This window comes from Barbatula barbatula, assembly GCF_947034865.1.
Source record: "Barbatula barbatula genome assembly, chromosome: 5".
NCBI lineage: Eukaryota > Metazoa > Chordata > Actinopteri > Cypriniformes > Nemacheilidae > Barbatula > Barbatula barbatula.
Window position 1 is genome coordinate 15,988,129 of NC_136769.1, and position 27,444 is coordinate 16,015,572.

General features: G+C 42.4%; 1 protein-coding gene across 2 annotated transcripts in view; it reads left to right on the forward strand.

Annotated features, from left to right (window-relative positions):
• The window catches only part of tnrc18 (trinucleotide repeat containing 18), a 53,289-nt gene extending 26,792 nt beyond the window's left edge, over positions 1-26,497 (forward strand). For both annotated transcript variants that reach the window (XM_079457511.1, XM_079457512.1), the window contains exons 7-30: positions 322-521; positions 1,014-1,160; positions 1,339-1,523; positions 2,077-2,503; positions 3,105-4,040; positions 4,374-4,525; positions 5,736-5,869; positions 5,997-6,140; positions 6,228-6,393; positions 6,642-6,978; positions 7,338-7,595; positions 10,303-10,539; positions 11,277-11,680; positions 12,058-12,186; positions 13,743-13,887; positions 14,243-14,360; positions 18,514-18,589; positions 19,038-19,146; positions 19,828-19,944; positions 20,367-20,525; positions 20,839-22,109; positions 22,210-22,446; positions 22,563-22,637; positions 22,718-26,497. In XM_079457511.1, the coding sequence (XP_079313637.1) occupies positions 322-521; positions 1,014-1,160; positions 1,339-1,523; positions 2,077-2,503; positions 3,105-4,040; positions 4,374-4,525; positions 5,736-5,869; positions 5,997-6,140; positions 6,228-6,393; positions 6,642-6,978; positions 7,338-7,595; positions 10,303-10,539; positions 11,277-11,680; positions 12,058-12,186; positions 13,743-13,887; positions 14,243-14,360; positions 18,514-18,589; positions 19,038-19,146; positions 19,828-19,944; positions 20,367-20,525; positions 20,839-22,109; positions 22,210-22,446; positions 22,563-22,637; positions 22,718-22,924 (6,370 nt within the window). In that variant the 3' untranslated portion in view covers positions 22,925-26,497. The remainder of the gene's footprint in view (positions 1-321; positions 522-1,013; positions 1,161-1,338; positions 1,524-2,076; positions 2,504-3,104; positions 4,041-4,373; positions 4,526-5,735; positions 5,870-5,996; positions 6,141-6,227; positions 6,394-6,641; positions 6,979-7,337; positions 7,596-10,302; positions 10,540-11,276; positions 11,681-12,057; positions 12,187-13,742; positions 13,888-14,242; positions 14,361-18,513; positions 18,590-19,037; positions 19,147-19,827; positions 19,945-20,366; positions 20,526-20,838; positions 22,110-22,209; positions 22,447-22,562; positions 22,638-22,717) is intronic.
• Positions 26,498-27,444: the final 947 nt, after the last annotated feature.

Consider the following 27,444-nt stretch of genomic DNA (forward strand, 5'->3'; position numbering starts at 1 on the left):
GGGATCTGCTTGCTGTATGTATCTTAAAGAGTAGAGCAAAGTAAAAGTCATAGGAGTTGTGTCTCAGTTGATGTTACACGGCCACAGGACCTCTTATTATGTTTAAACAAATACACATTTTAAAATGTTTAAGTATCCATGATGTCCCATTTCCTGATTTGCGACACACATCAGTCTTGTTTTGGACTGTATGTTAGTCCAAACCGTATCATTTGTTCTTTAGTGAGAAATTGTCAATAAATAATGCCTATTTTAAATTATCCACTCACTGGAAACGCTCATATCAGAAAATCGCTAACAATCATGTGTTTTCCTGTTCAGTGACACTAAAGAAGACTACACTCGGTTGCATTCACCTATGGTGTCTGCTAGTGGACTTAACCCCAATCTGATGGTGACCGGAGGACCGACGATGGCTGGTGCGGGCCGCTGGCCTGCTGACCCAGCCTCCCACCTCGCCTCGCACTCCTGGCTTCCCCGCCCTGGAGCCCCCTCCATGTGGCTATCTGGCTCTCCATATGGTGCCCACTTTTTCTTCCCTATTTTTTAAGTGTTAAAATTATCATTTTAATAATAGCATTTGCACTTGCTGCTTATTTAAATGAGGTATACAAAAATGGATGGGTCATAGTTTGGAATTGCAGAATTGTATTTTAAGTATTAAAATGTTCCCTCAGGGGACTCTGTTGGCCTGCCAGATGTCTCAAGAGTTTTATTTGGGCTGAACTTTTTGGACGTCCTCAGAAACAATTAGTTTCCCTCTCTACAGTCCAAAAATAACAAAAACATCACAGTTCTCTGACGTACTTAATTCAGTCTAGACTGCACAAGAAGAAAGTCATAGAAAATCACGATAGAGTGCTATGACTCTTGGCCCCGTGTTCCACACACATGTTAATGAGATGATGGTGGGAATGGTGTTGCTCTGAGGATTAACTCTTTAGCGTTCACAAAGTACAGTGACCTGAAGGTCCTGTTAACTCGAACATTATACTTTTCTCTGTTGTGTACAGGACTGGGTACGTCCTCTCTCCATCAGGCTCTGCCTCCAGGATATCCTTCAGCTCTGACAGGCTCCATCCCCCAACCCTACCAGTTTGCCCGAGACCCGCAAACCGGACAGCTGGTTGTTATTCCGACAGAGCATCTGCCGCACTATGGTGGGTCCCGTCCGCCCACCGTCTCTGTTCATATTTTCCTCTTGACAATCTTTTAATTTTATCACGCGTGCATCTCGCAGTTACAACATTAAGTGGGAGGGAGTGATTTCCATAACATGCATTAGAACAAATATACTGGATATTTGATGCTCAAGTCTCCCTCCTGTTCCCTCAAAAGCTGAGATGTTGGAGCGAGGACCCCCGCTGTGGTCGGCCGTGTACCCGTCGGCAGGAAGCTCTCTGCAGCACGCCCATCAGCTGCAGCTCCTCTCCCACCAGCAGCTCCTGCGCCAACAGGAGCTCTATATGATTCAGCACCAGACCGCACAGGTCATAGAGCTGCAAAGGAATGCACAGCTAGTGGTACGAGTCTGTCATCTCTGTTAATGTAATCATAGTCGTGCAAAGGTGCCTCCTGAATTTCTCATTTAGAAATCTTTAAGGTCTAGTGACGCCAACGCTTTTTTCATGATACACTTGCACAACATGACTTGAACTCTAATGCAAGTCTACAATGCTGTTTTATTAGAAACTGAGGACTGAGTCTGCTTAGCATCTGTTTCTATTTTTGTTGTTCATCCATGAAAGTCTATAGTGACCTAAAAAACTGTAAGATGAAATTTGTCACCCAAGATCACCCCTCCTCCGTTTTGCACCAATTTTCCACCAAACATTTAGGGTGGTCTTGAGTTCTCTTCTATTTTGTGTCATAAATGTTTATATCAAATTTTAATTGACAAACTAGATTTGTACTTCGAAGTTTAGCATGTGTTTTTTTGTTTAAATTCAATGTTATACATAAGGTAAACAGACCTTATACTTTTTGTTTTTAATCATCTAATATATATTTTTTAAATGATTGCATCATTCAAAAAGTGAGATCTTCATTATTTACTCATTGCCTTTCCTCATGCAGGAGAGATTTAATGCATGTCAACCAAGGACAGATTTGGAGGAAAAGCCTGACAAGAGAACAACCGAGGGAACCAAAGCCTGTCTCTCAGTCATCCCTGCTCCGCTCCTGCACTCACGCAAACCACCCCCACGCTCTCCTACCCCCTCCACCTCATACAGCAAAGCCCTGACGCCGCTGCCCATCGCCCCCCTGTCTTCACCCATCTCGACTATGAAATCTGAGGACAGACCCAAGGTGGAGAAGAGCCTTCCTCAGCAGCCCTACTCTCACGCGCCATCTCCTGTCCCGCACCCGGTCCGCCCCGCTTCAGTCACAGCCCCTACCAGCTCCCTCATCCGACCAAAAGAAGAGTCTGTGGAAGTGCCTGAGAAAGTATCAGTCAGTTTACAGAAACAATCTTCTGCTCCCTTCCCATCCACGTACCCTGGTAAGTGTCTAGCCATGTTCCCAATTCAACTGAGCCTGCTGAATTGTTACAGCCTTTGAAAGCGCACAATCATTGTGTAATATGCAAAGAAATATTAATCAAATACGGGAAGGAAATCTGTTTTTATCATGGGCAGTCATTAATCACCTTAGTGCTATTTTGGGGAGTAAGCTTGGGATGGGACTGACAATCCACATAGGACACCCATCAAAGGCAGAGCACTGTTATTCATGTCAGAATGTGCCATTTTAATGAGTCGTCTGTGGATATTCTCGCATATGGGATTACCAGCTGCCACTTCACTAGTATGGGGACTTCTTATGATAGCCAGACCTTTTGTACCCACAACCCCTGGCGGCTTTCCTCTAAAAATTTTCAGTTCCCAGAATAAATACATTTTCTGCTTGCGCATGTAAGAGTATGTACCCGTGTGTATGCAAGGGCTTTTGAGCTGCTTGTGCAGAGTCCATTTGCTTCATGAAAGTTTCATGAAATGCTCCTGAAGATGTTGGGTTATTAATCACTTTGTCACAGGAAGTTAAAGCCTTTGCCTAAGCACCCCAAGTCCCTCAAACTGCACTGTATTTTCTTTCTTTGGCAGAAATTCCACCTGGCTACCCGTACCAATCGATAACAGCCCCGTTCGGCAGCCACTACCCCTACCTCCAGCCAGCTGAAGACACCGATAGCCTTGTGCCAGACTTGCCCATGTCGGCGGAGACATCAGAGCACTTGCCGACCGCCCCTGATGTCAAACCACGGCACTTGTGTTCTCCAGTGGTCGTGGCACCGCTTCAGGTGTCTAGAGAGCCAGAGCCTATTGAAGAGGAAAGCACATCGTTCAAAAGAGAGCCACGTGTAGAGGATGAGAATGTCTTGAGCCACAACAGCCCAAGACTTCTTCATTCGGCCTGTGGTTCTTCTCCCACCACAAAGGACTTTACACAGGCTGAGACACATCCAATCGTCACGCCACCGCCTGAGGATGATCAAGAACAGGACAGCAGAGAGGTTGTCAAAATCAAAACAGTCTCCTCAAGCCATCCACGACTGTATGACTCATCCAGGCTAGAATCTGAAAGAACCACCACCGCAGAAGCTGTTGAGGACTCTACTGATCTTCATTCCTCATTGACTTACACTGACGCACACTCTGTAGTTTGTGACGTACAACCAGAAATCTCGGCCCCAGATCTCTCTGACCGACAGAGCGAGATAGACCTCAGAGAACCTGATGCTCCACATCTAGAGTACGAACATGACGATCTCTTTCTCCCTAATACAAGCCCTCCTCATCTCCAGCCTGCACCGGTGACCATCCTGCCCGAAGACCCCATGGCAGGCATGATCGCCTTGGTCACGGCGAGCGAGCTTCCGCAGGCCGGAGCCATGTCTGTCGCAGCAGAGGTGTCAAGCTATGGATCCGAGCTCTGCCCTGGCGTCAGTATTCTAGAGTCCACTGCTTTGGAGGGCATGGCGCTGCTCAGCCAGATGGCAGAGCTGGAGATGAAAAGGCAACCCAGAGAAGACACGCAAGGTAGGTCTATTTGTTAATTTTAGCGTGCTGTAAAGCCAAATATGTTAAGCTCAGGAGTAATTTCAGCAAGATCTTCAGAGTATCAATGGAATGATGAACAAGGTGCCAGCGCTGCTTGTTCTCCTAGAACATAGTGTGCATCTTTAAAGAGTATAGTAGTATATTAAAGAAGTAATAAATAAGCAGCTATCTGGTCTTTTTCCCTAAGTAATGTGTCAAACCCATTAAAGCAGCCTGGCACAGAAAACCGGCTATATTTACGGATGTATTGGAGAATGTGGGGATGCCTGGAGGTAATTAATGGTTGTATTGATCGCGTGTTTGTGTGTGCAGGCGTAATGCTCTGTGGACTAGAGAGTCTGCTGGAAGCTGGCAGGCAGATCCTTCTGGAGGCCATCGAGTGTCAACCTGAGGTTATCATCTGCCTCCCCCGAGAGCTCAACCCTAACAAGAAATATAGCTGGAGGCAGAAGAAAGATGAACCTGTATGCATGACTTTTATCACTCTACCTTTTTTTAAACTTGAGAACAAGAGCTCTGGTTTTCGCTTTGCAGTTGTTGTTCTTTTACTAGTATTTCTGAAATGTCTATATGGACGTGTTGTCACTTTACCAAGTGAGCCACCAGAACGCGCCCCCATGGGTGACAAACACTCAGCAAAATTACTGCTTACAATATCAAGAAATGCAATTCCACGCAAAACATTGGAGTGTCCAAGAACACCAGATTTTTAAGGTAGTCGTTAGGATCAACATTGAGTCCAGCCGCTTGTAATTTCAGCGAATCATTTAGTGTTTTAAGCCCAGTTTCTTTCTTTCTCCTATTGAAAGCTGCTATTTTGCTTAGTGTCTTTCCACTCAAGGGAGCGTGTTCACGTGGGAAAGTGACGTCGATGCATTCCCTCTATGTGCTAATGTGTAAAACAGCTGTGAGAAAGTTAATATGGAAAAATCCTTCATATTAATGCAGTATATTGAGCCTTATTTTTACAGTTTTAAGACAATTTTGAGTAAATTGGATCAGATAGCATTCTACCTGGTTTTGATCTAATAATGGTTTAGTAGCCATTGTAACACTAAAGACCCATTCGCACCGCCAACAAATATCAGTGAGAAAGCCACATTCTGCATTTATTTCAATGGGAGCTTGGTAACTTCAGTAACATGGCAGCAGGAGGTGGGTGTATCCAGTGATGTAACAAAGTTTACGCAAACGATAAGTGAATTTCAGGTACAACGACCAATGAGAGAGAAGACTATGGAGATCACATCATCCGTCACTCATCAGTTCTTACAGCGCACGGTTACTCATTTGCTTATAACTGTTATTAGGACAACCACAACTAGGAACTTCACTTAACAACTTAATAGAAAGGCTTGTGACACACAGCGACAAAGACGCTAGCAGCTTAAAGTCTTAATGAAACGGAAGTTGCGATTGACTTTTCCATATCGTGACGTATATCCGAGTGAAATTCTGAAATTTGAAAATGTGCAAATTAATAAATATAAAAAATGGTGTGCACTGATAAATAATTTATAAAAATCATTGTGTAAAAAAGATCTGTTTTATTTCATGGTGACTTTAAGGTGTCTGGGCACCTGATTTAGCCCGTATAACCACTGTTAACAACTGCTAAGAGTAGTGACCACAGAAGTCAAACCACAGGAAGTAATCTCGCTCTCTCTTTCTCAGATGTTTTCCAAATCCTCTTTGGAGGGAATGGATGACGCAGAAGTGGTGTTCCGCGTGATGCTTGCCGAGCTGCAGCAACGCTACAAAGAGAAGCAAAGAGAGCTTGTCAAGCTGCAGAGACGGAGAGACAAAGAGTAGGTCTCCCAATTACACCCCATTACCTCACTTCACACCACTCCATTAGCCTCAGCGCAACCACCCTGCCTCCCATAATCCAAATAAGTCAAACAATCTGTAATTCATGATGCCTGTGATTCATAGGGAGAAGCGTCAGCAACAACAGATCCAGCAGCAGGAGAGGAACAGAAGTTTAGCCCGCAGGGGCCCGGGACGTCCCCGGAAAAGGAAACATGGCATGTGTGCACTGTCTCCGCCCTCCGGCAAGCTGGATTCGAAGTGTGCAAAGTGAGTGTGTGTGGCTGGGGCGCTGATAGGGCCCAGCTGTGCTCTACAGATCCTACCCTGAAGCTGAACGCTGTGGTGTTTTTGCAGGTTGGGCAGAAGTGTGCTTTACTCTGAGGACTCGGAGAGCGGAGAGGTGCTGAGGAAGCGCTTTCGGGCCTCTAATAGAGATGAGGAGGAGGAGAGCAGCGCCGTGAGATTGAAGAAGAAAAAGAGCTGGAGCGAGCAGGAGGCGTCTTTGAGCTACTCTCACGAGGTTAGTCTGGAATATTTTAAAAGCTATCTGAACAAACGTTTAGATTTTTGTTGAACAAACATTTCGTGGTGCAGCGACAAAACTACAAGTTGTGATTCTTATATTGGTCATGTAGCTTCATCCTTAACTTTCTCTTCTTTCCTCAATAGTTTATTTTAATACTAATAAAGAATACAAATTGTTGTTGTCGTGTAGATTTGTTTGTTACTGTGATTCTTCCTAAATGTGGAATTGTGCTCTCTTACCAGACTCCAAAAATGGGCATGAAGAAGAGCCGAGTGAGCGAGCAGGAGCAGTTGGCATCCAAACTTGACAAGGCATTGTCCCTCACAAAGATGGGTAAACTCAGCAAGCCCTCTTGTAAGATTATAGATGGTTCCTCAGGCAAATCCCGGCTAGACATAAGAGTCAAGATGGGGAAATCAAGCCTGTCAAAAGATCTGAGCATCTTTCACAAGTCTTCCAATGGAGGTAAAAGTAAAATGGGTAACAAAACCATGCCTTCAGATCTATGCCTTAAAGGGAAAAGCCAGCAAAAAGCTCCTTATTCTCCAGTGAGGTCAGAAATCGGCAGCTATTCCAACAGTAAGTGCAACATTTTTAGTAAACATGGATATATCCAAAGTGACAGTTCACCTGAAAATGAAAATGTGGTCATCGTTTACTTACAATCTTGTCATTTCAAAACCTGTATGACTTTCTTTCTTCAGAACCCCAAAAGACAAGAGGGTGAGTAAACATTGACAGCATTTTTAGGTGAACTATCTATTTAATATAATATTTTTATTTACTCTTAAGAATATCGATTGTACACGTTAAACTGAACATTCTCCAAATAAAACAAGCCTTTCATGGATGTAATTGCAATTGCTAAAAAAAATGTGAATTCATTAAATTGAAGTCTTGACCTCTGTCCCCAATGAAGTCTTTTTGATTGACTCCAGACACAGATTCGGAAGAGGATGAATCCTTGCAGAATGGCTGGCCTCCCAGCTCCATGTTGAGGAGAATGGGGCCACGTCCACAGCTCCCCGGCCTGTGCAGCACTCCGTCCAAGAAAAAGTGCTCGTCGTCCAAGAGAGCCTCTTCATCTTCGTCATCACTCAAGTCCAAGCAGGCGGCCAAAGAGAGGAAACATAAGCACTTTGCTTTATTGCTTCAGGAGGCAGGAGTCAGCTCTTCTGAGGACTCATTTGACCAAGGTTAATAAAGCATACCTCACTATGCACAGAATCAAGATGGCTGCCCCTTGGTTTGAGTTGTATTATTTTTGATCTGTGTTGTATAGTCACAATGACATTTTCCCTGAGAAGCCATTTTAAGACGCTTGCGTCAGATTTTGCTACCTCAACGTCTTTTATATAATATAATTGGCTCTTGTTAGAGTCCTTTTTAAATGGTTGCTTTTATAGAAATGTCTTGCCATTGTGCATTAAAATGTGTGTGGCTGTGTGGAAAGTTTTTGATTGTATTGCAGTTTGGTACCCAAGCTTTATTAAACATGCTGATTTCATTTTTACTGAAAGCAAACCATCTCCGTGTTCTCTGTCTCTCGCTTACATCTCTTGCTATAGTGTTAGACTGCAACGCTCCACATTCTTGATTCCCTCTGTTGTTCAAATATCCCTTTCACTAGTGTAAAGCTGTCAGAAGATTTATTCAGCAGTGATGATGACATTCATTACGCCAGATGAGTTTGAGAAGCATAACTAGGTTCTCCAATGAGACATCAGATATTAACACATGAGAAAATGTTAATGGAGATTATATTAGATGTACATATTTTTAAATGCAGAAAAACACTCATCCATTAATGTACCTCATTTTTATTGGTGCCATAAAAAAAACTCAAAATCAATAGTAGTAGAGCGTACTACCATTGTAGCAAAGTTATAAATTCGATACCACACATAATGAATAAATAAACACACACACAACCAAAATGTATTACACCAAAAGCAAATTATTTGAAATATTTCAATAGTAACAAATATGTTTCCCTATATGGTGAATGTGTATGAACAGGAAAAGCATTATGGGATATTTGGAAAATAGGGAACTCCCTGGTTTACTAAAAAATGAATAACCTAGCTTCTCTAGAATGCTCGCTCTCTCCTTGCAGCTGCTTGGCCACCCCTCCACCTCTGACCCCTTCTCCTTCCCATGATGCTTTTGAATGTCTATCGGTCTGTGCGTTTGCGTGTCCTGCTGCAACACAATAAGAAGCAAAACGCTTGGCTGGGAGTAGAGCAGCCAGCTGTTCCGCGTGAGGTCACTATCCATGTCACCTGAGCCATGAGCATTGTTCTGTAAGTAGGCCACCACCCTTTATTTGCTGTTACTTCTCAAGAATTTTTACTAATTTGTTGTTACACTGTTACAGAACCAAAACTGAACCCAAACGAGCTGGATAAAATAAGACGGTTGTTAAAAATGCCCATTCATAACATGCTCATCTTTTGTTATGAGCCTTCAAGCCATGGTTATGTTTGTGTTTATATCTTTGTTGTTTTGGGTTCCTACTTCCCTTTTTTATTATAGCATTTTTATCTATTTATGAGACCAAGTGCATCCGGTTATATTTGGTGTGTCGGTTTTAGCCATAGACAGACAGTCCTCATGACATTACATAACGCTAAAAAGTTGTTTATAAATATTATTTAAAATATGAATTTGTTTAGTTGATTTCATTTTCCCATAAAAAAAATGCATTCAAGTTTTTCAAACTTTCAGTTTCAATAGATGTCTATACTTTCAACTTTACATTACATTTTTCTTCATTTATAGCAGAATTTTGCTCCTACAATCATAAACAGTCATACATAACCATGGCTGAAGTTATTAATGGCCTGAGTTCTGCTCGGCGCACATCCAGAGTCTCAGGAACCATGGAGGAATGTCCTCACATAGCCTGCTTTGTGTTCCTCAGCTTTCTTCTTCCTGTAAACATCCTCTGCTTGCTGTCAATTCACATAACACGTGCTTCAGATTTTAACATTGTTGTCAGAAAACGTAAATGTACAAAGTCTTCGTCAGCCTACAAAAACCACATACCTTTTTCATGTCTTTAACAAACTCACCTCTAGCTTTGTTAACTCACAACCGCACAGAAACATCTTGTGTGTCTGCATCTTTGTCCATCTTCTAATGTGTCCCTTGCCCTCAGGAGAACAAAAGAAATGGGGTGTTGCTTAAAGCGGGTACCTGCTTTCTTAAAGTTAGTCCTTGAGATTTTTTTTGTCAGGTTAGACGAGCTACGAGCTTAATAGACTCTTAATAATGGATGACTTTCTTAGTCAGGGATTCTGCCAGAAATCTTAGCTTTGTCTGGCTTTTTCCCTTAGTGATTCGGCTCATTCAGCACATTTGGGCAAGGCCACTTTTATTGGCTTCTCTGATTTGCTCTGGGTTTTTGCATTCTCCATTTGGACTAGCCAGCAGACGCGCTGGTTTTAAATCCTTCCCTACAGCTCAATGTTGGAAAGCCGCGTTTGCGAGATCCTTAGCTATACGCTGCCCACATAAAACCAAGCTTTGTCCCCTACTGCTAATCTTGTGTAGTAGTGGGTGGGCAGCAAGAATGCATGAATCTAGAAAAAGTCTGCTTTTCAAAGAGTCAGATGATGGGAAATGCACGATACTAGAAACACTGCGTCTGGCAGGATGATGCATTAGGGTAGTGATCTAGTATTCATAGCTATGCAGATTGAATTCAATGGTTCCACACAGCAATTTTAGAAATCACAGAGAAAATGGCCTTTACGTGTGATATTTCAGTTTTAATTGCATGGGGTTGATTCAACAGCGGATGATTGAAATGATGGGTTATGTCAGGCTTTGTGAAATTCATCTTCATTCTGACACAGTTTAAGCAGACCTGTTAAATGCCTTTCTTCTCATCGTTCGCAGAGTATTTCACAGAGCGGGATGATTATGAGGATGACTATGATGAAGATGAGTATGATAACGAGCTTGATGATAGCGACTGGTTGTGTTCGTCATCTGTAGAGGAGAGCGGATTGGGTCTTCTGGCCCGCTTTGCCGCCAATGCCATCCCAAGCCCCATTGTCACCAATCCCATCTCCATTGTCCAACTGGAGGCCAAACAAAAAGCCAAGAAAAAAGAGGAACGGCAAAGCCTTCTCGGTAAGAAAGCAACTGCATCTGCTACATCGTTCTCTACACTTATACTTGTATCTGTAATGTGTCTAATGTGACATCAGCTGCTTTTCCAAGCCCCTCGGGACTAGAATTCCCAGGTGACAAGGTTACTCATTGTTATTGGCTGTCTTTTGTTGTGTTCCGCCGTGTGTGTATATATGCGTGTGTGGAGGGGGGAATTGAAAGGTGCTGGCAGATGAAAACGCATTGTGCTTGGAGCAGTCGCTCAGTAGGGGTGTTATTCAATATAGACACCCATCAGCTGTGCCCCACCTTGAGAATGGAGTGTCATTATCCACTCGCTGCGTTTATATGCTCGTCCGCTTGCGCTTGCCGAAATTGTGACGCTGACAGGCCTTGCTTTGATGAGGCTGGGCTGTGATCCTAAGCAGGAAGCCCAGTGGCGCACGCGACAAGCCTGCAAGCAGTCCAACGGCCCCCTTAATTAACTATTCCAAGACCTATGCGACAACACCCGTGCAAAGTTACAACATAATTCTGCCGCAACATCTGGCCCTGTTTATTTCTCAGATGTGCATGTTAAATTGTCGTTCTTGGTTTGCAAACGAATTCACCGCATGCGGATGGTTTAAATTATAGTACTTTGCTTAGTATTTACATTACTGGTGTGTTTTTAATAAATGCAATCACATAAAAGCAACATGCTTTTTATTGCATTATAATGTGCATGCTTTAGTAATAATATATTTCTGAATTTGTAGGTACAGAGTTTGAGTTTACCGATTCCGAGTGCGATGTTAAGACAAGAAAGAAGTTCCCGTCTCTGTTGCACGGCAAACGGTCGGTTCCGGAGCTTCCCCTCTTGCCACCCGCCAGCATCATGCGTGACGACTCCAGCCCCAGCAAGCGTGGGCGCAAGCCCAAGAAACCCAAATCCCCCCGGGAGTTCAGTTTCGACCTCACTGCGTACGGAAGTGAAGACGAACAGTGGACCCGAAGAAGAAGCGAGCGCATCTTCCTCCACGATGCCGCTCAAGCCACCCCCATCTCCCTGTCCAACAAAACGCCTCTTCCGCTCTCTCCCAAGCCCGCACGCGGCCCCAAAGCATCACCGCACAGCCCCAAGGAGCTGGCTAGAGCCAAGGAGGTGAAAGACCCTAACAAGGTAGGCCCTTGTTTTATTGATGTAGATGGAGTACTATGTGTGCCAGCCCCAACCAAACAGCCAGAACGCTTGATACCAGCAGGTGTCCTACTACATTTGTCGGACAAGTAAGCCACCCGCTGTGAGTGTCATGTTGTTGGACACAAAAGACGACTGTGGTTTGCCAGGCTACAATTACCAGCCATCAGCGTTGCTCCCTCACAAATTCTCCCTCAATCTTTTTATAGTGTTTAGTATGTGACTGCCTGTTATTGTTTATTTGTCCATCCAGTGTTGTTGAATGCTTGTAATGTACGATTGTGTCGTGCATTTGCATGAGGCTTTACATTCCTGTCTGTGCTGACGGTTTAATTTTGTCTCATGTGTGAATGTTCTAGAAGAAGAGAATTAAAGAGAGCCCAATGAGTCTGCCCCCACCTCAGCTCTCCAGTACACCCTCTGAAAACTCTGGGGCACTTCCTGTCAGTCCAGGACGAAAGAGCAAAGTCAAGCCCAAAGCCAGAGAGGTAAATGGCGTTGCTTGCCATATAGTGATAGACTGTTTCATTGATTGATATTTGATTAAGAGGGATTTATTACACAAACATCCCTAAAGTCTGCATGAAACTGGAATTAGGAAAAATGGGGCGGGTCTTGATTACATCTTTTGGAAATTGATTGGATCGTAGCATATAGATCGCCTCGGTGGACACAGCCCCTTAGAGTATAGTGGCTATATTAACTGGCATTAACTATATTCTGAAGATTAAATAATTATTATTAACCTTCATAGAGTTAAGAAATATTAATACATTTATTTTGTATAGCGCCATTAAAAGTTGCTTTCTCTAAGCGCTTCACAGCAGACATCACATCAGGTAAAATATGAACCAGTCAAGAACGGTCTCTGACAAGCCAAATACAAATTTAAGACGAATACGTAGCAAAGCATGGCCAATGGTATTGAAGGTTGGGCTAAGATCCAAGGGAATGAGAAGAGACAGAGAGCCAGAATCAGAAGCTGTTATAAAATCATTAGTGACTTTGACCAACGCAGTTGTTGTGCTGTGCAGTTCTGAAACCCAGATTGATGGAGCTCAAATAGGTTATTTTCAATTAGATGGTTATTCAATTGAGCCGCAACACCATACACACCGGTGCCATCTTGTACATGATTCATATAATGTCATATAACATTTAAACATTTTCTATACATACATCACAAAGACATTGCATTTTCTTGCCCTCTTTTAAAAAACAGGATATATCGCCCCTGATCCTTCATCTGAGAAAAACAGCTTTTATCGGTTGATGCGTATTATCGGCCGATTGATCGGTGCATCCCTTATATCGAACATGTTTTTAGCTTTCTGTATAATCCATACTTGAAGCAGGCTAGTGTTGAGCAGCCATTTGCGCTACTCTGTGACACTGAGGAGAAGCACAGAAAGGGATTAGAATAATTTTACCTGGCAGTCTCAGAGCCCCGCTGCATAGTCTTTTGGGAAAAGTCTTGCATTTAAATGAGCCGTCCTTTCCTGCCCCCGTCCTGCTCCGTATGGGCCTGCCCTGAGTACCCATAGGAGGGAGGTGAGATGCTAAAAGAGAGAGAGAGAGAGAAAGGGTAGTGTGTGGTAGAGCAAGCCTAATTAGACTGCACACTCAGCAGGAAAGCAGTGAAATTAACCAAAGCACATCTCTCTCCATTCATTTCTCCGCCTCATCCTGGCCAGTTTATTTATTTCTTTTTCACTTCAGACATTATTTATTTCTTCTCCAGATAAATCTTCGCCGCATTTTAAAACTCTCCACGGCTGCTATTTTTCACCTTATGTATAAATCACGTGTTGTAGTGCACAGTGCAGAAGCACAGGAATTCCTGTGGGTATTTGCTGCATTCGAAATCAAGAAGTCCTACATCTCGCGAGCTGAGCTTGTCACTCATCTAAATGGGTTTTACTGAATCAATTCTTCTCTAGTAAGCACATGGGTCTCATCTTTAGAACTGAGTCAACAATGGAGCGCTGTTCAATATTTCATATTGTCACAGGAATTGGGCCAATATGTGCTTGAATTCTTCCAGCAGGCCCGAGGGAAGGGCGGCGCTGTCAGCAAACTGATGGAGAGTATGGCTGCTGATGAAGACTTTGAGCCCAACCAGGACAGCAGCTTCTCGGAGGATGAGAATCCCCCCATGAGCGCCCAGCCTGAAAGACCCTCCACTCCCGGTAAGACTCGCGCGTGTGCACACTTCAGTCTCTGAGAACGCAGAGTCCCCCTCCAGCTTTTGCAATTTTTAATTGTCGTTTTATGACTAAACCAGACTTCATTTTCCTGTCCATGCGTGCAATTAAAACGTGAGGGAGAAGTAATTTCACAGCCTATCTTATCTTAATCTGCCATTAAGAATCAGAAAATTGATTCGCTCTGATTGCATTCATGCGTTAATGGGATGAGGCTGGTGTTATTGCGGACATGCGTGCACTGCAGTGTTTCAGGCTTGAAGATGCCGACAAGGCTATAAGTGGCACTAGTTTGGACACGTCTGTCTTTAACACTTAACCTTTCTCTGCCCCCTCGCAGCCCCCCGGAACTGTATCATTAACAAAGATGAACTGCAGGATGGCTTGCGGGTGCTCATCCCCATGGATGACAAATTGCTGTATGCCGGACACGTCAGCACCGTTCACTCTCCTGACATGTAAGAGACCCGTCTGCACGGTTTTCATTCTCATATCACCTTATCTGTCTTGCATACTGTTTGATAAAACAGAATCCTTATGAACAGCGAATATGAGGAAATTTTAAAATGGAGACTTTAAGGATCTGAAAAGGAAAACGTTTTGCGTTAATAATGATATAATATAAAAATATTACAACAAAAAGAAAAAAATCTCCTGGCCCTGATCCACAACAGTAATGTTAGAATAATAATTTATTAATTGAGCTTTGGGTATGATTGTGCAGCAAATATCAATTTGACGTTTTTTTATTTTAAGGTAAGTACGCAACGTGACCTGCAATTTTATATTTCAAAGAGAGATGGTGAAATGTTGGCCAAAGCTACGTAAAGCAGCTAAAAAAAAAAGAAATGGCTCTAAAACAAAGGTCTCTGTTAAAAAATTAAGTTACCTGGCTGCGTTAAAATTGTGAGTGCGAAGAGTCTTTTGGTGAAAGGTGACAGAAACAGGCATTTTTGTTTGGTTTAATTTTGTAAGTCGTCTCTAGTCTCGCATGGCCTATTATCCAAGAGTCCAAGGTTTAGTCTATTGGTGTGTGAGGGACTTCCTCTCAAAGTCATTTCTATAAAGCATAATCTCATTCGGTGAAAGAGGTCAACTGGTGCAGCATCTGGCCGGGCAAACTTTAATGAGAGGGAGTCTGTTGTGTTTCTGCCTTACGTGAAATGCGTTGTCCTCCATTTTAGTTTCATTAGTGAGATGGCTCACAGCAGCGCAGTTGTGTTTAGCATGCGGTGCAGAACTTGGTTTTTCCACTTATCAATCTGATGGCGGGGAGTGGCCATCATTCAAACCCCTGTCGCAATTCTTCTCCCAAATTCTAGGGATCTGTGAAAGGTCATGCAACATTCTGCTTAAGGGAAAAACATTTTAGGATGCTTGTTTTTGTGTAAAACAGAGTACACATTCTTAAATAGCTTACTTAGGAGGCATTGGGTAATTCTTTATCAGTTGATTTGTAGTACACTTACATGGAATAATGAGAGGCATTTGTCAAGCTTTGCCAGTGAAATATCACGCTCTGAGACAAAAAATAACCATCTTCATTCGAGGAAGGAACTTTTGCCCCGTGCTGTATTTAACTCTTAGACTTTGGTTTGGTGTAACTCTGATAATTGGTTGCAAGAGGATTTAATACATCGAGAACAAGAGGGCTCAACTGATCGCTTGTCGTCAGACTTGTTCTCTGGAATTGTTATTTGTAGGCAGCTCATGCAACACCTTGAATGCATGCAGAGATTAAAAAAATTCATGTTTGGCCGCTCAGATGTTTATACAGTATGCTTCGCCCGTCTTCATTAACAGTGCTTTCTATGGCGAGTCTGAGCTTCTGCAGGCGTGAACATACTCCATGGGAGCGGACTGCTTAGTTGTGCAGTCAATAATTCACACAGCCCTTGTCGAAAGTGAAATGCGGGGAAGGTGTCTATTCTTAGCCTGTACCTCCCTTTTACAAAGTCCTGTGCGTTCGTCTCAGTCCTTTGGCAAAGCCATTGTCACACATTCAGACGTGAAGATCATGCTAATGGCACAGGCCCATTATTTATGGGTAATGGGAAACTAATTGAAGCTTTCGCTCCATTCCTCACTGTCTCAGTGTGTTTTTTTTCTGTTTTCAAAGCAGTGTATTTGTCAAGTCTTTGATTATATTTCAGAGATGTGGTTGTATGTAAGAATGTTCAGCTAAAATTCCCTAAATTCGAAATGTCATCTCAGGGGGAAATTTAGCTCAAGGAATTTTTGAAATTTAGCTTGCGTTTCGTGCTTGCACACAATGACGCAGTTTTTTTCAGTTATGTCCATTGACATGTAAATGTATATTTTAAACTTCCTGTTTATCCAATTCTGAATTCTTTTTTTGTGAATAGAGTAGATGTTTTGTCATGATAATATTAAGTGTATTAGGCATGACGAACAGTTGCTGGTTATTTTTGATCCACGATGGTGATTGGTCAGTAGCTGTAGTTTATGTTGTCTATATAAGACCATTTCACAGACCTTTTTCAGTTTTTTTATTATTAATAGGTATGTGTTTAAGTATAATTATTAATTAACATTTTTGTTTCATTCTGTGAACTACTAAGGATGTCTCCCAAATTATTATTTGTTTCCTATTTGCAGAAAATATAACTGGAGAAACAGGTCAAAATACAGATACCCTGTATTTTTAGACCTCAAATACTGCAAAGAAAACAGGTTCAGATTCACTTTCAAGCTATACAACTGTAGTATTTGTACATGTATTTAGGAAAATTATTTATTTTTTATTGCAGTTTGCATGTGTCTTGTCATGCTGTCAATCTTTCACATTGCTTTTGGTTCACTTCAGGTCACTCCTGAGGTTTGATTTTTTTCAAATTCAACAGACATTGGAAATGGGAATGCCCACAATAGATCTGGAAATGGTGATTTGAAATGAACATTTAGAAAGGTCTCATAACGAAGCAAAGTTTTCTCAGGGATGTTTATAACCATTATAAATAACTCTATACTCACGGTACATACCTTCCACATACCAACAAAAACAAATTTGAGAGCAAACCTTCTCGAGTTGTAATCCCATAACAGGCAAACCATCCAAAACATGACAGATATTTAACCTTGCTGCATGTGGCCCTAGCTCGGTCAATCTTTCTCCCCCCTGAGGCAGCTGGTGTGAATTTATTCCAGAACCAATCAGAGTTCCAGCAGAGTTCCCCCCCTCAGGCCCGCTCCAGGAGGAAGTGATGTGGGGGAGGCTGTCCCACATCACCTCCCCGGTACATGTCACCGTAATAAGGCTGCCACTTGGTGATGGACACCTTTAAAACCTGGCTCTGGGTCCATGCTTGAACTGCAGACACCCTCATGCATCCAAATGAAAAAAGGCCAAACATCCGACTGTCAGGATTTTTTTAATCAAAATCCCCCGTTCTGACCCGTCACGCGTGCAGCTGCATACATGTGTTCATGCTGATTTATAGAGGTTGTGTTCTCACACGTGCATTTTAAGGAAAACTGTTGTTGTTTTGCCAATAACCTAAAAGACTCTTGTAATTTTTATTTAACAATATTGATAGGTTTGCATGAATGCAATGAAAACTCTTAACATCTCCAGAGCTAGAAGTGGGTGTTTCATATTTCCCCAAGGAGAAAACTGCCAGGTCCCTGGAATAATCTTCCAATCTTATTCCAAATCTGGAGAGAGAAACCTATGTTTGGATTCAGCTCTGCCTACACAGTGACTTAACCTGGCTTCTTTTATGTCTTTATTCCATTTGCGTCAGTGACCGGTTTGGCTCGCATGCGATATGTAAAGGAACTGTTCGACTTGTCTTGCAAATCCCTGCTGCTCTGACTTCTTGACAACAATAAAAGGGCCGTTAAAAGGATGAACATATTAGGCAAGAAATTCTAAAAATGAAAACGTCCAGCCCTTCCAAATTTTGTCTCCGAGGTTGCGCTTGAGGGGGAGGGCGCTGCTGAGAAAGCCGAGCTCCTTTGGGTGTTGTGAATGAAGGCTATTTCAAAGCTGTGCGTTTCTCAGAGGAGTCCTGTGTTAAAGTTAGAATAGCCTGAGCTCCTGGACTGCTAACACAATTTCCTTTACTAGGATAATTCTTGGGCAAAACGCATGCTTTTTTTATCCTGACTTGAAATCAAAACTCTTTTTATTTACTTCATACACATACCTTCTATGCTATGCTATGCATGTTGCTTAATACAAAAAATCCATTGGTAAAGGGATTGTTTAAAAGGGATGATTTATTCACTCTGATGTCATTCAAACCCTGTATTAGTTTAATTTATCTGTGGAACACAAAAGAAGATATTTTGAGAAATGTCTTGGTTTTGTGAATGTACAATGGAAGTCAATGGGTGTCATTTTGGTTCCTAACATTCTTCAAAATATATCTTTAATGTTCTCCAGAAGAAATGAAGTCGTATTAGTTTCAAATAACATGTGGCTGAGTAAATGATGACAGAATCTTAAACTTTGGGTGAACTATCCATATCCCTATAACGCAAATGGGTTATGTGTTAGTACTGACAGGATAGTATACCTCACAGTTTGAATATTTCATAACTGTCCTTTTCAGTTTTCCTTTCATTACAGTTTTTCCTGTCTTACAGATACAGTGTGGTGGTGGAGGGTGAGAGGGGCAACAGGCCGCACATCTACTGTCTGGAGCAGCTTCTACAAGAGGCGGTCAGTATAACACATTGTCCAGCACCACATTGTTTCCTAATCCACATGCATTTTACGGCTCACCACAGCAAGGCCTGTGTGTTTGACCCTATGCTCAGTCCTCCACTTCCTCTGGGGCACGCTGTAATATAGAAGCTGTTTAGCACCTTCCCCTGCTATTAAGCTAAGGGCATGCTTTGCTCCACTGCCTCTGTGTGTTGGTTTAGGCACACACACACACACTCTCACAGCTACTGCATCTCCTTCCTAATGTACCGTTGGAGACCGTCCACTGCCAAGAGCAGCCGTAACATAACAGCCCCCTCTGAGATTAATTATATACACAAAAATATACACCCTCACATGAAAATTATTAATTCGTAACTCATCCTAGAACAAGTGTTGTTGGGGGAATGCGCGCAGGTGTTGATTTAATGTTTCTCTGATCCATGCTACCTATGTCCTACAGATTATTGATGTGAAACCCCCCTCGGTCAGATACCTTCCCCAGGGGACCAGAATCGCAGCCTATTGGAGCCAGCAGTACCGTTGTCTCTACCCTGGCACGGTTGTCATAGGTAAGGCCTTCCACTGACAAACGTATACAGTTTTACCGCGCTTGCATTTCTCAAGTGGAAACATGCATACAACCGTCTACTATCCTTCACGAAGAGCCACAGTAAGAGACCCATTGAGAGCCCAAGCTTGTTTCATTTCCTTTCATCTAAATCTTTTAGCCAAGCCCATAAGCACTGCCAGATAAACTGGGCCGGGGAATGAAGAATGATGTGGTTAGCTACGTGCACAGCTCTCTCTATTATTATTATTTATTTTCCCTCCTGCTATGGAAGAGAGGGAGCTTGGAGGCTTGTCAAAAAAACTCTTAAAGGGAGATCGGTGCTACTGCTGGTGTCAGCCAATGAGAATGAAAAGGCCCTGTATGAATCCCCACAGCTGCTACTGTACTGCTGAGAAATATGCCGTCATTTGTTTTTGATGCCTGTTTGCGGACTGTTATCTATGGAAATTGAAATGTGAGGAAATGCGCATGCTTTTGCATCAATCTTTGCTCTCCTGTAGCTCTGTGGTTATAGCATGGCGCTAGCAAAACTAAGGTCATGGGTTTGATCCCAGTATATTGCACATACTCGGATACAAATGTATAGTTTAATGCAATGAAAGTCGCTTTGGATAAAACTGTCTACCAAATGCATAAATGTAATGTAAGTGTAATCTTCAACCCTGTTACGTTCCTCCAGGGAGTCCTGACATGGAAGAAGTAGACGACTTGATTACAGTGGAGTTCGATGATGGAGACACTGGCCGAATCCCACTCTCGCATATTAGGCTGCTACCGCCAGACTACAAGATTCAGTGTGAGTATTCAATGAAGTAGGGAGTACACGTTAAGACAGAGTGCATGAAAGCTTACAAAGTGTCCAAGTTATATAAACAGCCTGTATGAACTCTGTTTGAGTTTGAGTCCATGCAGCCAGTGATTTTGTTTGGTTTTGCTCTTGGAGCTTGATGATGGAATGGGTAAGAGGTGTTTCTCCACCAGTTGCCTGTGGATCGCATATGATTTAAAGAGGTTGGAGTGTTTTTGTGTGTAATTTTTAAGAGGGCTGAGTAAATATTAATGTGCGTAGGACTGTGAAAATGTTTTTGTGCATGGAAATCTGCCAAGAGATTTCTCAATTTGATTTATTTTGGTTTTCTGCACATAACATACAGGTTGTGAAATGCTAAAATGGCCTGTTTAGTGTTTTCTTAACTGAATTTGTGTGCCTAAAAACAGGTGCCGAACCATCCCCTGCCCTCCTTGTGGCCAGCACCAAAAGACGAGGAAGGAAGTGTAGTAAGGATGTACCTGAGGGCAAAGCGACACCTCCAAAAAGCACAGAGGAGGCCGCTCCAAAAAGTAGAGGACGAGGAAGGAAACCCAAACCCAAGCCTGGTAATTTCCACTCCTTAAACCAAAGCCCTTGCTAAAGTTCATATAAGTTAAGAACAGAGGTAGTTTCTGTTAACTTAGTTATTGCTTTGATCAAATGAAACATCAATTAGTCAGAACCAATGTTGGTGCGATGACAAATGTGAACTTGCAAAAGTTGATCGGATTGGTGGTTTCATAGATTCGAAGTTATTTCCTATGGTTGGAAACAGCTTACCGCCAGAACAGGAACAGCTTTTAGCCTTTCAGCATTTTTATAAAGGTAAGCGTGTTTGGTCTGGCATATTAAAACCTTCCCTCCTGTGCTCCTTTCCAGAGCCTGAAGTCGCTCCAAAGGAGCATGAAAAGACTGACACACCAGCCCCAGCACAGGTCCCCGAGAGGCCCCTGTCCAGCCAGAAGAGCAGCCCTCGGCCAGGTAGTAAAATTAAGCAAGTCGTCACAGCTAGCCCCTCCATCCCCGTATCTAATGAAAGCCAGAAGAAAACTGCAGGAATCAAGCCCCCAGCCAAAGTACGTTCCCAGCTGCAGTCTGTGTACTCTCCGCCGCTCTACGGAAAAGTTCTTTCTGTGGATCTCTATAATGAGCCCTCTACATCTGTGGCCTCCTTTATATCCAACAATGAAACAGAAAGTCCCGCCGGGAAAGGAAAGCCAGTCAAGCGATTGCGAAAAGCTGAGGAGGAGACATCAGGCTTTGGGGTAAAAATGCAGCGCAAGCAACCTCAGACGGAGATCCTTATCAAGCTTGACCATGAAGGAGTCATGTCACCCAAGACCAAGAAGACCAAAGCCCTGATGATGATGGAAGGCCATAACCTCTCCAAAAGAGACAATAAGTCTGTGATGGGTGTCGGCTACACTACAGTGTCCGCTCCTGGAGCTCCTGACAAAACCCTGAAAGCTAAATCCAAGCCAGTTGATGCGGATCTCTCCGAGAGCGCGTCCACCTGCAGCGTCAGTAAGCTGCGCTGCGAGGGTTTGATTAAAGTGAATGGGTCTTCTGAGAAGGGAAAGGAGTGTCACAAGTGTAGTAGCAGTAGCAGCAGCAGCTCAGATTCAGAAGAAGAGGAGCGAAGGACCTCCCAGGACAAGAATCCCAAACCGGACTCCACCAGCTCCAACAGCTCACGTGCATCAAGCTTCACCTCCTCCGGCTCATCCACCAGCAGCTCCTCCTCTTCAGCCGGATCCTCCTCTTCATCTTCATCATCGTCTACCACCAGTGAAGAGGAATCCTCCTGCAGCTCCGATGAAGAACCAGTGGCAGCGTCTGAACTGTCTCCCACAGAACAGGCACCACCTAAAGATGAAGAAGAGAAGATAAATGCAAAATCAGGGCCTCCAGCCAACCTCCAGAAACTTGAGAAGCAGCCATCTACAACAGAGCACCAGCAGCAAAAGCCCCAGAAGCAACAGAAGGTGAAGCAGGGTGTTGGCCGCCCCAAAAAGCGAGAAGGAATCCACCTCCCAACAACCAAGGAGTTGGCGAAAAGACAAAGACTACCATCTGTAGAGAACAGACCCAAGATTTCAGCTTTCCTTCCTGCCAGACAGTTGTGGAAGTGGTTCGGAAAGCCCACTCAGGTGAGTTTAAGGTTGTACAAAAGCCAACATGGGCAGATGCCAGTGTGTTATGTGTTTTGGGTTTTACGTTGTTGAATTTACTTCCTCAAATGTTTAACAGAGACGAGGAATGAAAGGAAAAGCAAAGAAGCTTTTTTACAAAGCCATAATGCGTGGGAAGGAAATGATTTGTATCGGTGACTGCGCCGTGTTCCTGTCTGCTGGACGACCCAACCTTCCCTTCATCGGACACATCCAGAGCATGTGGGAGTCCTGGGGAAACAACATGGTGGTTCGTGTCAAATGGTTCTATCATCCAGAGGAAACCAACCCGGGAAAGAAACTTCATGACAAAAAGGTTAATTTCCCTTTCTTCCATAAATAAGAACATGCGTTTTAGGCTTGAAACTACACTGTCATTTATCTATTCCTGTCCTGCTTGAGGTTTGTAACTGCTCCAATTTTGTTTGGCAGAACTGGGATCAGATGTCTGGCCAAAGTCTTCCTGCTGTTCTGCAGGCTTCCAACCAGAGGAAAGACTTCATGGAGGTAAGTAGACCAAGCCGATAAATCATATCATCATCTCTATGAACAAAAATATAATCTATGTTTCCTTTTGTTATTTTTAGCGGGCACTATACCAGTCCTCTCACATTGATGAAAATGACGTTCAGACCATTTCTCACAAATGTCTGGTGGTCAGTCTTGAGCAGTATGAACAGATGATTAAAACTAAGAAGTACCAGGACAGCGAGGATCTTTACTACCTGGCAGGCACTTATGAACCCACCACTGGAATGATCTTCAACACAGATGGTATTCCTGTCATCTGCTAGAGAACAAATGCATGAAGCAAAAGGAGTGATATCGGATACAAGGTCTAGACCGTTGTACTGGCTTTACACAAAGCCCAACTCGAAGAAACTCTGACAGAGATAAATATGTTGAAAGGTCCGTTTGATTGCACGTCATTTCAAACACAAGGTTTTCATGGAAATCGCTCGGTATTTTTATGTTACTATACGTATATTGCGAATGTGTTTGACCTGGAGCACCTTGTATATGTGTTGTTTTGATCGACTGACCTGATTATAGTGGATGAACTGTGATGGTCTTTTGACTTGAAGAATCTCCAAGCGAGAAATGTCAAACAAAGTGAAAAAGTGTCAGAAACGTCTCAAAGGTCAATTGCATCCGCACCGCTGTGATTTGTCCCACCCGTCACCGGTGAGCCTGGAATGGAGGTGACACCATGTCTACAGGACTCATTGTGTGGGGATTGGAGGGCCTGCATGGAACCAGCTTCCTCAGCCCTGGGACCAGCGTCCGGAAGGAGTAATTAATCCTGACAGGCCCGTGTCACACTTGCCCTTCCTATCTGTCCACCGTCGCTGGTGACAGAACCCTGACAGAACTATAAGGGACGGGGCTGGCTCATGAACTTGGAAAGATAATATAACTCTATACGTAACGTCTTGGCCCATGCGAGGAGTACTTAAAAGAAACATCTCACAACCCAAGGACAGAACTGTGGTCTGCGAGCCTTCCAGGACTGTTTATTAACAGGAAAGTGTGAGTCACTTTTCCGTCAAGCAGACCAAAAGATCTATGAGAATATTTACGCGAGCCGTCTTTGCTCACCGCCGGGGCGGTTTCTTTTTATGAGTCAAGGGCTCTACTGGGACAGAACCGATTCTGAAGTTGTGACCCATTTGTAAATACATGCATACAAGCTATATACGATATGGACAAATATATTTTATTTTCGTGTACCATCGATTTATGTGACGGTAATTTTTTAAAGCAGCAAAAGATAAAAGAAGCTTTAATAAACTGTGAATAAAATTTCAAACACAAGTATCAGGAACTAGTTTTAGAGTAAAGATCTTGTAAGACGTTACTGGAACCTATCTCAGATGCCCACTACATTGACGACGAAATGTAATTTTATCTTGATATCAATGCTACTATTACAAGACAGATAGTTTTGTGGGATTTGACAGTGTTCGGAGCCAGTTGTCCCATAATGCAGTTTTACAACAGAAAGCACTTAAATTCTGCCCCTTAATCTTACACGGGACAGACATTTTGACAATCCCCTTTGCAGGTGGACTCCAAATCTTCTCTCATAGCGTCTCAGGGTTCCTGAGAGATGGAGAATTTTAAAGCACCATATAATCAGGCCGTGTCTATTTGAGACTTTTCCTGCTTTTCTAGAACTATCCCCCCACTCTTCCCCACAGAAAGCAATTACATCTCATGCATGAAAGCACTTTCTTAGAGTAAACTAATAGCTGAGCGAATCATAGTAGAGGCATAAGCGTTATCTGTTTATGCCACAGTTGAAAGCTGTCATGCCTTCCTGTGTTCTCTCAATCTCAACTTTTATGGCAGGATTTTTCTGGTTCATGGCCTTAATAGCCTTAACCTTGGTCCCTAAAAGCTGCCACATGCTGGCAAAATCAAAGTCTGAATATTGTCTTTGAAAATATGTCCCGCTGATTGTTATTGTGTTCCCAAGAAAGTGCCATAGCTCGAAAGAGGCTTTGGCATGCTGTTAGGACCAGGCTACGTATTCGCTGCTTCTCTAATCAAGACCAGTCAAATGTATTTGATTTGTGTCATCATTATATGCCCAATACCCTGTTGTTCAGCCTAGAAAACGTGTCCTTAAATTGTGCCTCATTTAAATGGTTAAGAGGAGGTATGAATGTCTTTTCAAGATGTGTTAGTCAAATGCTTAGGATTTTAGTTTTTTTAGTTAAATTGGTATTCATGACATGTGGCTCCAATTGGTTTCTGCAGTTGCCTTGTTCTCTGTTTAATTTTCTGTTTATTTCTAGCCAAGTTTTGTAGCTTCAATTTTCTTTCTACCTCCTACTTTGGTTCAGCATTTCATATGATACTTTTTAGACTCATTGCTATTTTACGTCTATTGCCACGAATTCCCCTCTGTCTCTGTGAATGTAGATCTGATTCTTTCTGTTGTTTTTATTTTTTTCCTGTTTTTTGAGGGAGGATGGAGAGATCGAGAAGTTTACGGACACAAGAGACACTCAGTCTGAACGTTTGGAACATTTTTGGCCTACTCCGTATTTCCGAATTTCTTTATATTGTAGAAACGTGTTGACACTATTACATACGGCGATAATGATAAATGTCGAAATTGTTTTTTATTCATGTGCGGTTCATATAGCATTGCCCAATCTCTCTTAAAGAGGTGATTTTTCTTGTTGATATTCAATAGGTTTATATTCTTTAATGTTTTCAGTGTTTGGTCTTGGGGTTTTAAGGTGTATTCAGCCTATTCCGACTGTTTTTCTAAGTCACCTAGTTTGGTTGAGAATTGTCCACACACCCAAAGCTAATTCACATGCCAAATGATTCTAAAATGCACAGGAAATCTAATGCACGTTAAGTGAATCGACACAATCTTTGAATTTATTTTGTGTTGCCTGTTTCACAAGTTAAACGAATTCAAGTGCCCCTGAAAACAGAGCGTTTACTCCGAGCTTGAGTCAAGCTGTAAAGCACTTTTAGAGTATTTTTGTCTGCATGTTTTAGAAATGGCATATATGCTTCTAGGAATAATAATAGAGCTATCGACAGAAAAGGTATATTTTGCTTATTGTGATGTGTAGTGTACGGAGATACGAGTCCATCCTTTTTCCCCTTAGGTCATCGTAAGAAACGGTGACCTCTGCTGGTAGCACACGTGGATTGAATTGGTGATGTACTCTGCTTCTTGTCCAGGGTCTGTTTGAGTGTCTTATGATGTTTAAGGTGTAACTGGCATATTACAGATAACAGTGTATAGCCGAATAGAAGCTTAATAGACTTCACTGTTTGCATGATTCTGTTCAACCTTTTACTTTTTTGTTTTCTTTATGACATTCCCCCTCTCAGAACAATAGTCCTCTATGCTTAATGTGCAATACTGCTGAATTAGGATTCTGCGAGGTAGCTGCTAGTGAGGAAAGGAGTGTGTACATGAATGTGGGAGATGAGAGAAAGTTAGTGTGTGGACTGGAGGCTGGTCCTTCACTGGTCTTTATCTGCTGTTCCTTCAGCATCGGTAAGGTCCTGTTACGATTAAAAAAAGATGAAAAAGTATAGTTTTGAAATTATTATTTGAAATTTTAAAGCATCACGGTCTTGTAAATGATCCTTTTATGAGAGGGGGAGATAAGTATGGATATTCTTTGTACACATTTAATCTTGTAAAAAAATATGATATAAATTTTACAAAATTTAAACTGACATTAATGATTGCTGTTGACTTGTGTGTAAACTTGATGGCATATGATTTGTATTTTTTTACAGACACAACCAGCATTATCAGTGTTTTTCGATTCTTTTAGTATCTCAGTATTTTCTAGTTCATCAATAAACGTCATGAAATGAAATTGGCTCTTTTGTTTTCTATGTGTTTGAGTGCATTAAAGTCTGAGATTTGCAATGTTAATCCCCATGTGTTCATATCTGGATTACTTCCGAAAAAGAAACGTGTGAACTGTTTCCAAGCCTTATGGGAGAACTGTTATTTAGACAAGATAAGCTTTAGCAGCCCCTGTCATTCATTGTGTAAATGCTGTTTTTATTGAGATGCTTCTAAAAGCCGAGCGATAAGATGCAGACCTCCATCCTCCATGTGACCACATCATGGTTAAATTGGTCATGTGATAGAATTCATCCGACAACAGGCTACACTCTGTTCTGAATTGCATATTGATGTTGCATTGAGGAAAATTGATGTTGTTCGCCATGAAAATATTGTGGTTGATTGAACGTTATTTGTGTTATGGCAGTCCTTGAAGCATTTAGCTGTGCATGGAATGTTTTTATCCCCCTCCCTGTAAAAAATCCCATTTCTGAAAGGCCGTTTTTCTACATGCGTGATGATTCATTGCCCGCTATATGCTGTTCACAGTGGTACGATGGATTTAAAAGGTCACCCGAGTGTTTTGTTAGGCAAGAGGTGGTTTCTGAATCTCCCCTGTGAGCAATCACATTCATCAGAATACTGTTTTAGTGCTTCCTGGAACAATTTATAGCACCGCTGTTTGCATTACGGCTCCTCCTGCAAAAACACGATATCTTAAGCATGCAAATTCTCTATTCATGAGGCTTATATTATTAAGATGAAAAATAAGTTTCCTGACCATGCAATTATAGTTACGGAGAGATTCATGTTAAAATTTACTTTTAATGAACTACCTTAATGCCAAAATAAGATTTTACACTGTATACGCACTAATCTTTAGTCTTGCATGGTGAGACACCACTAAACTTCTCTTTTGGGAATTTCAGTTGGTTTAGTCTTTAAAAAAAAGGATTATATTTAAAGTGCTTGTGA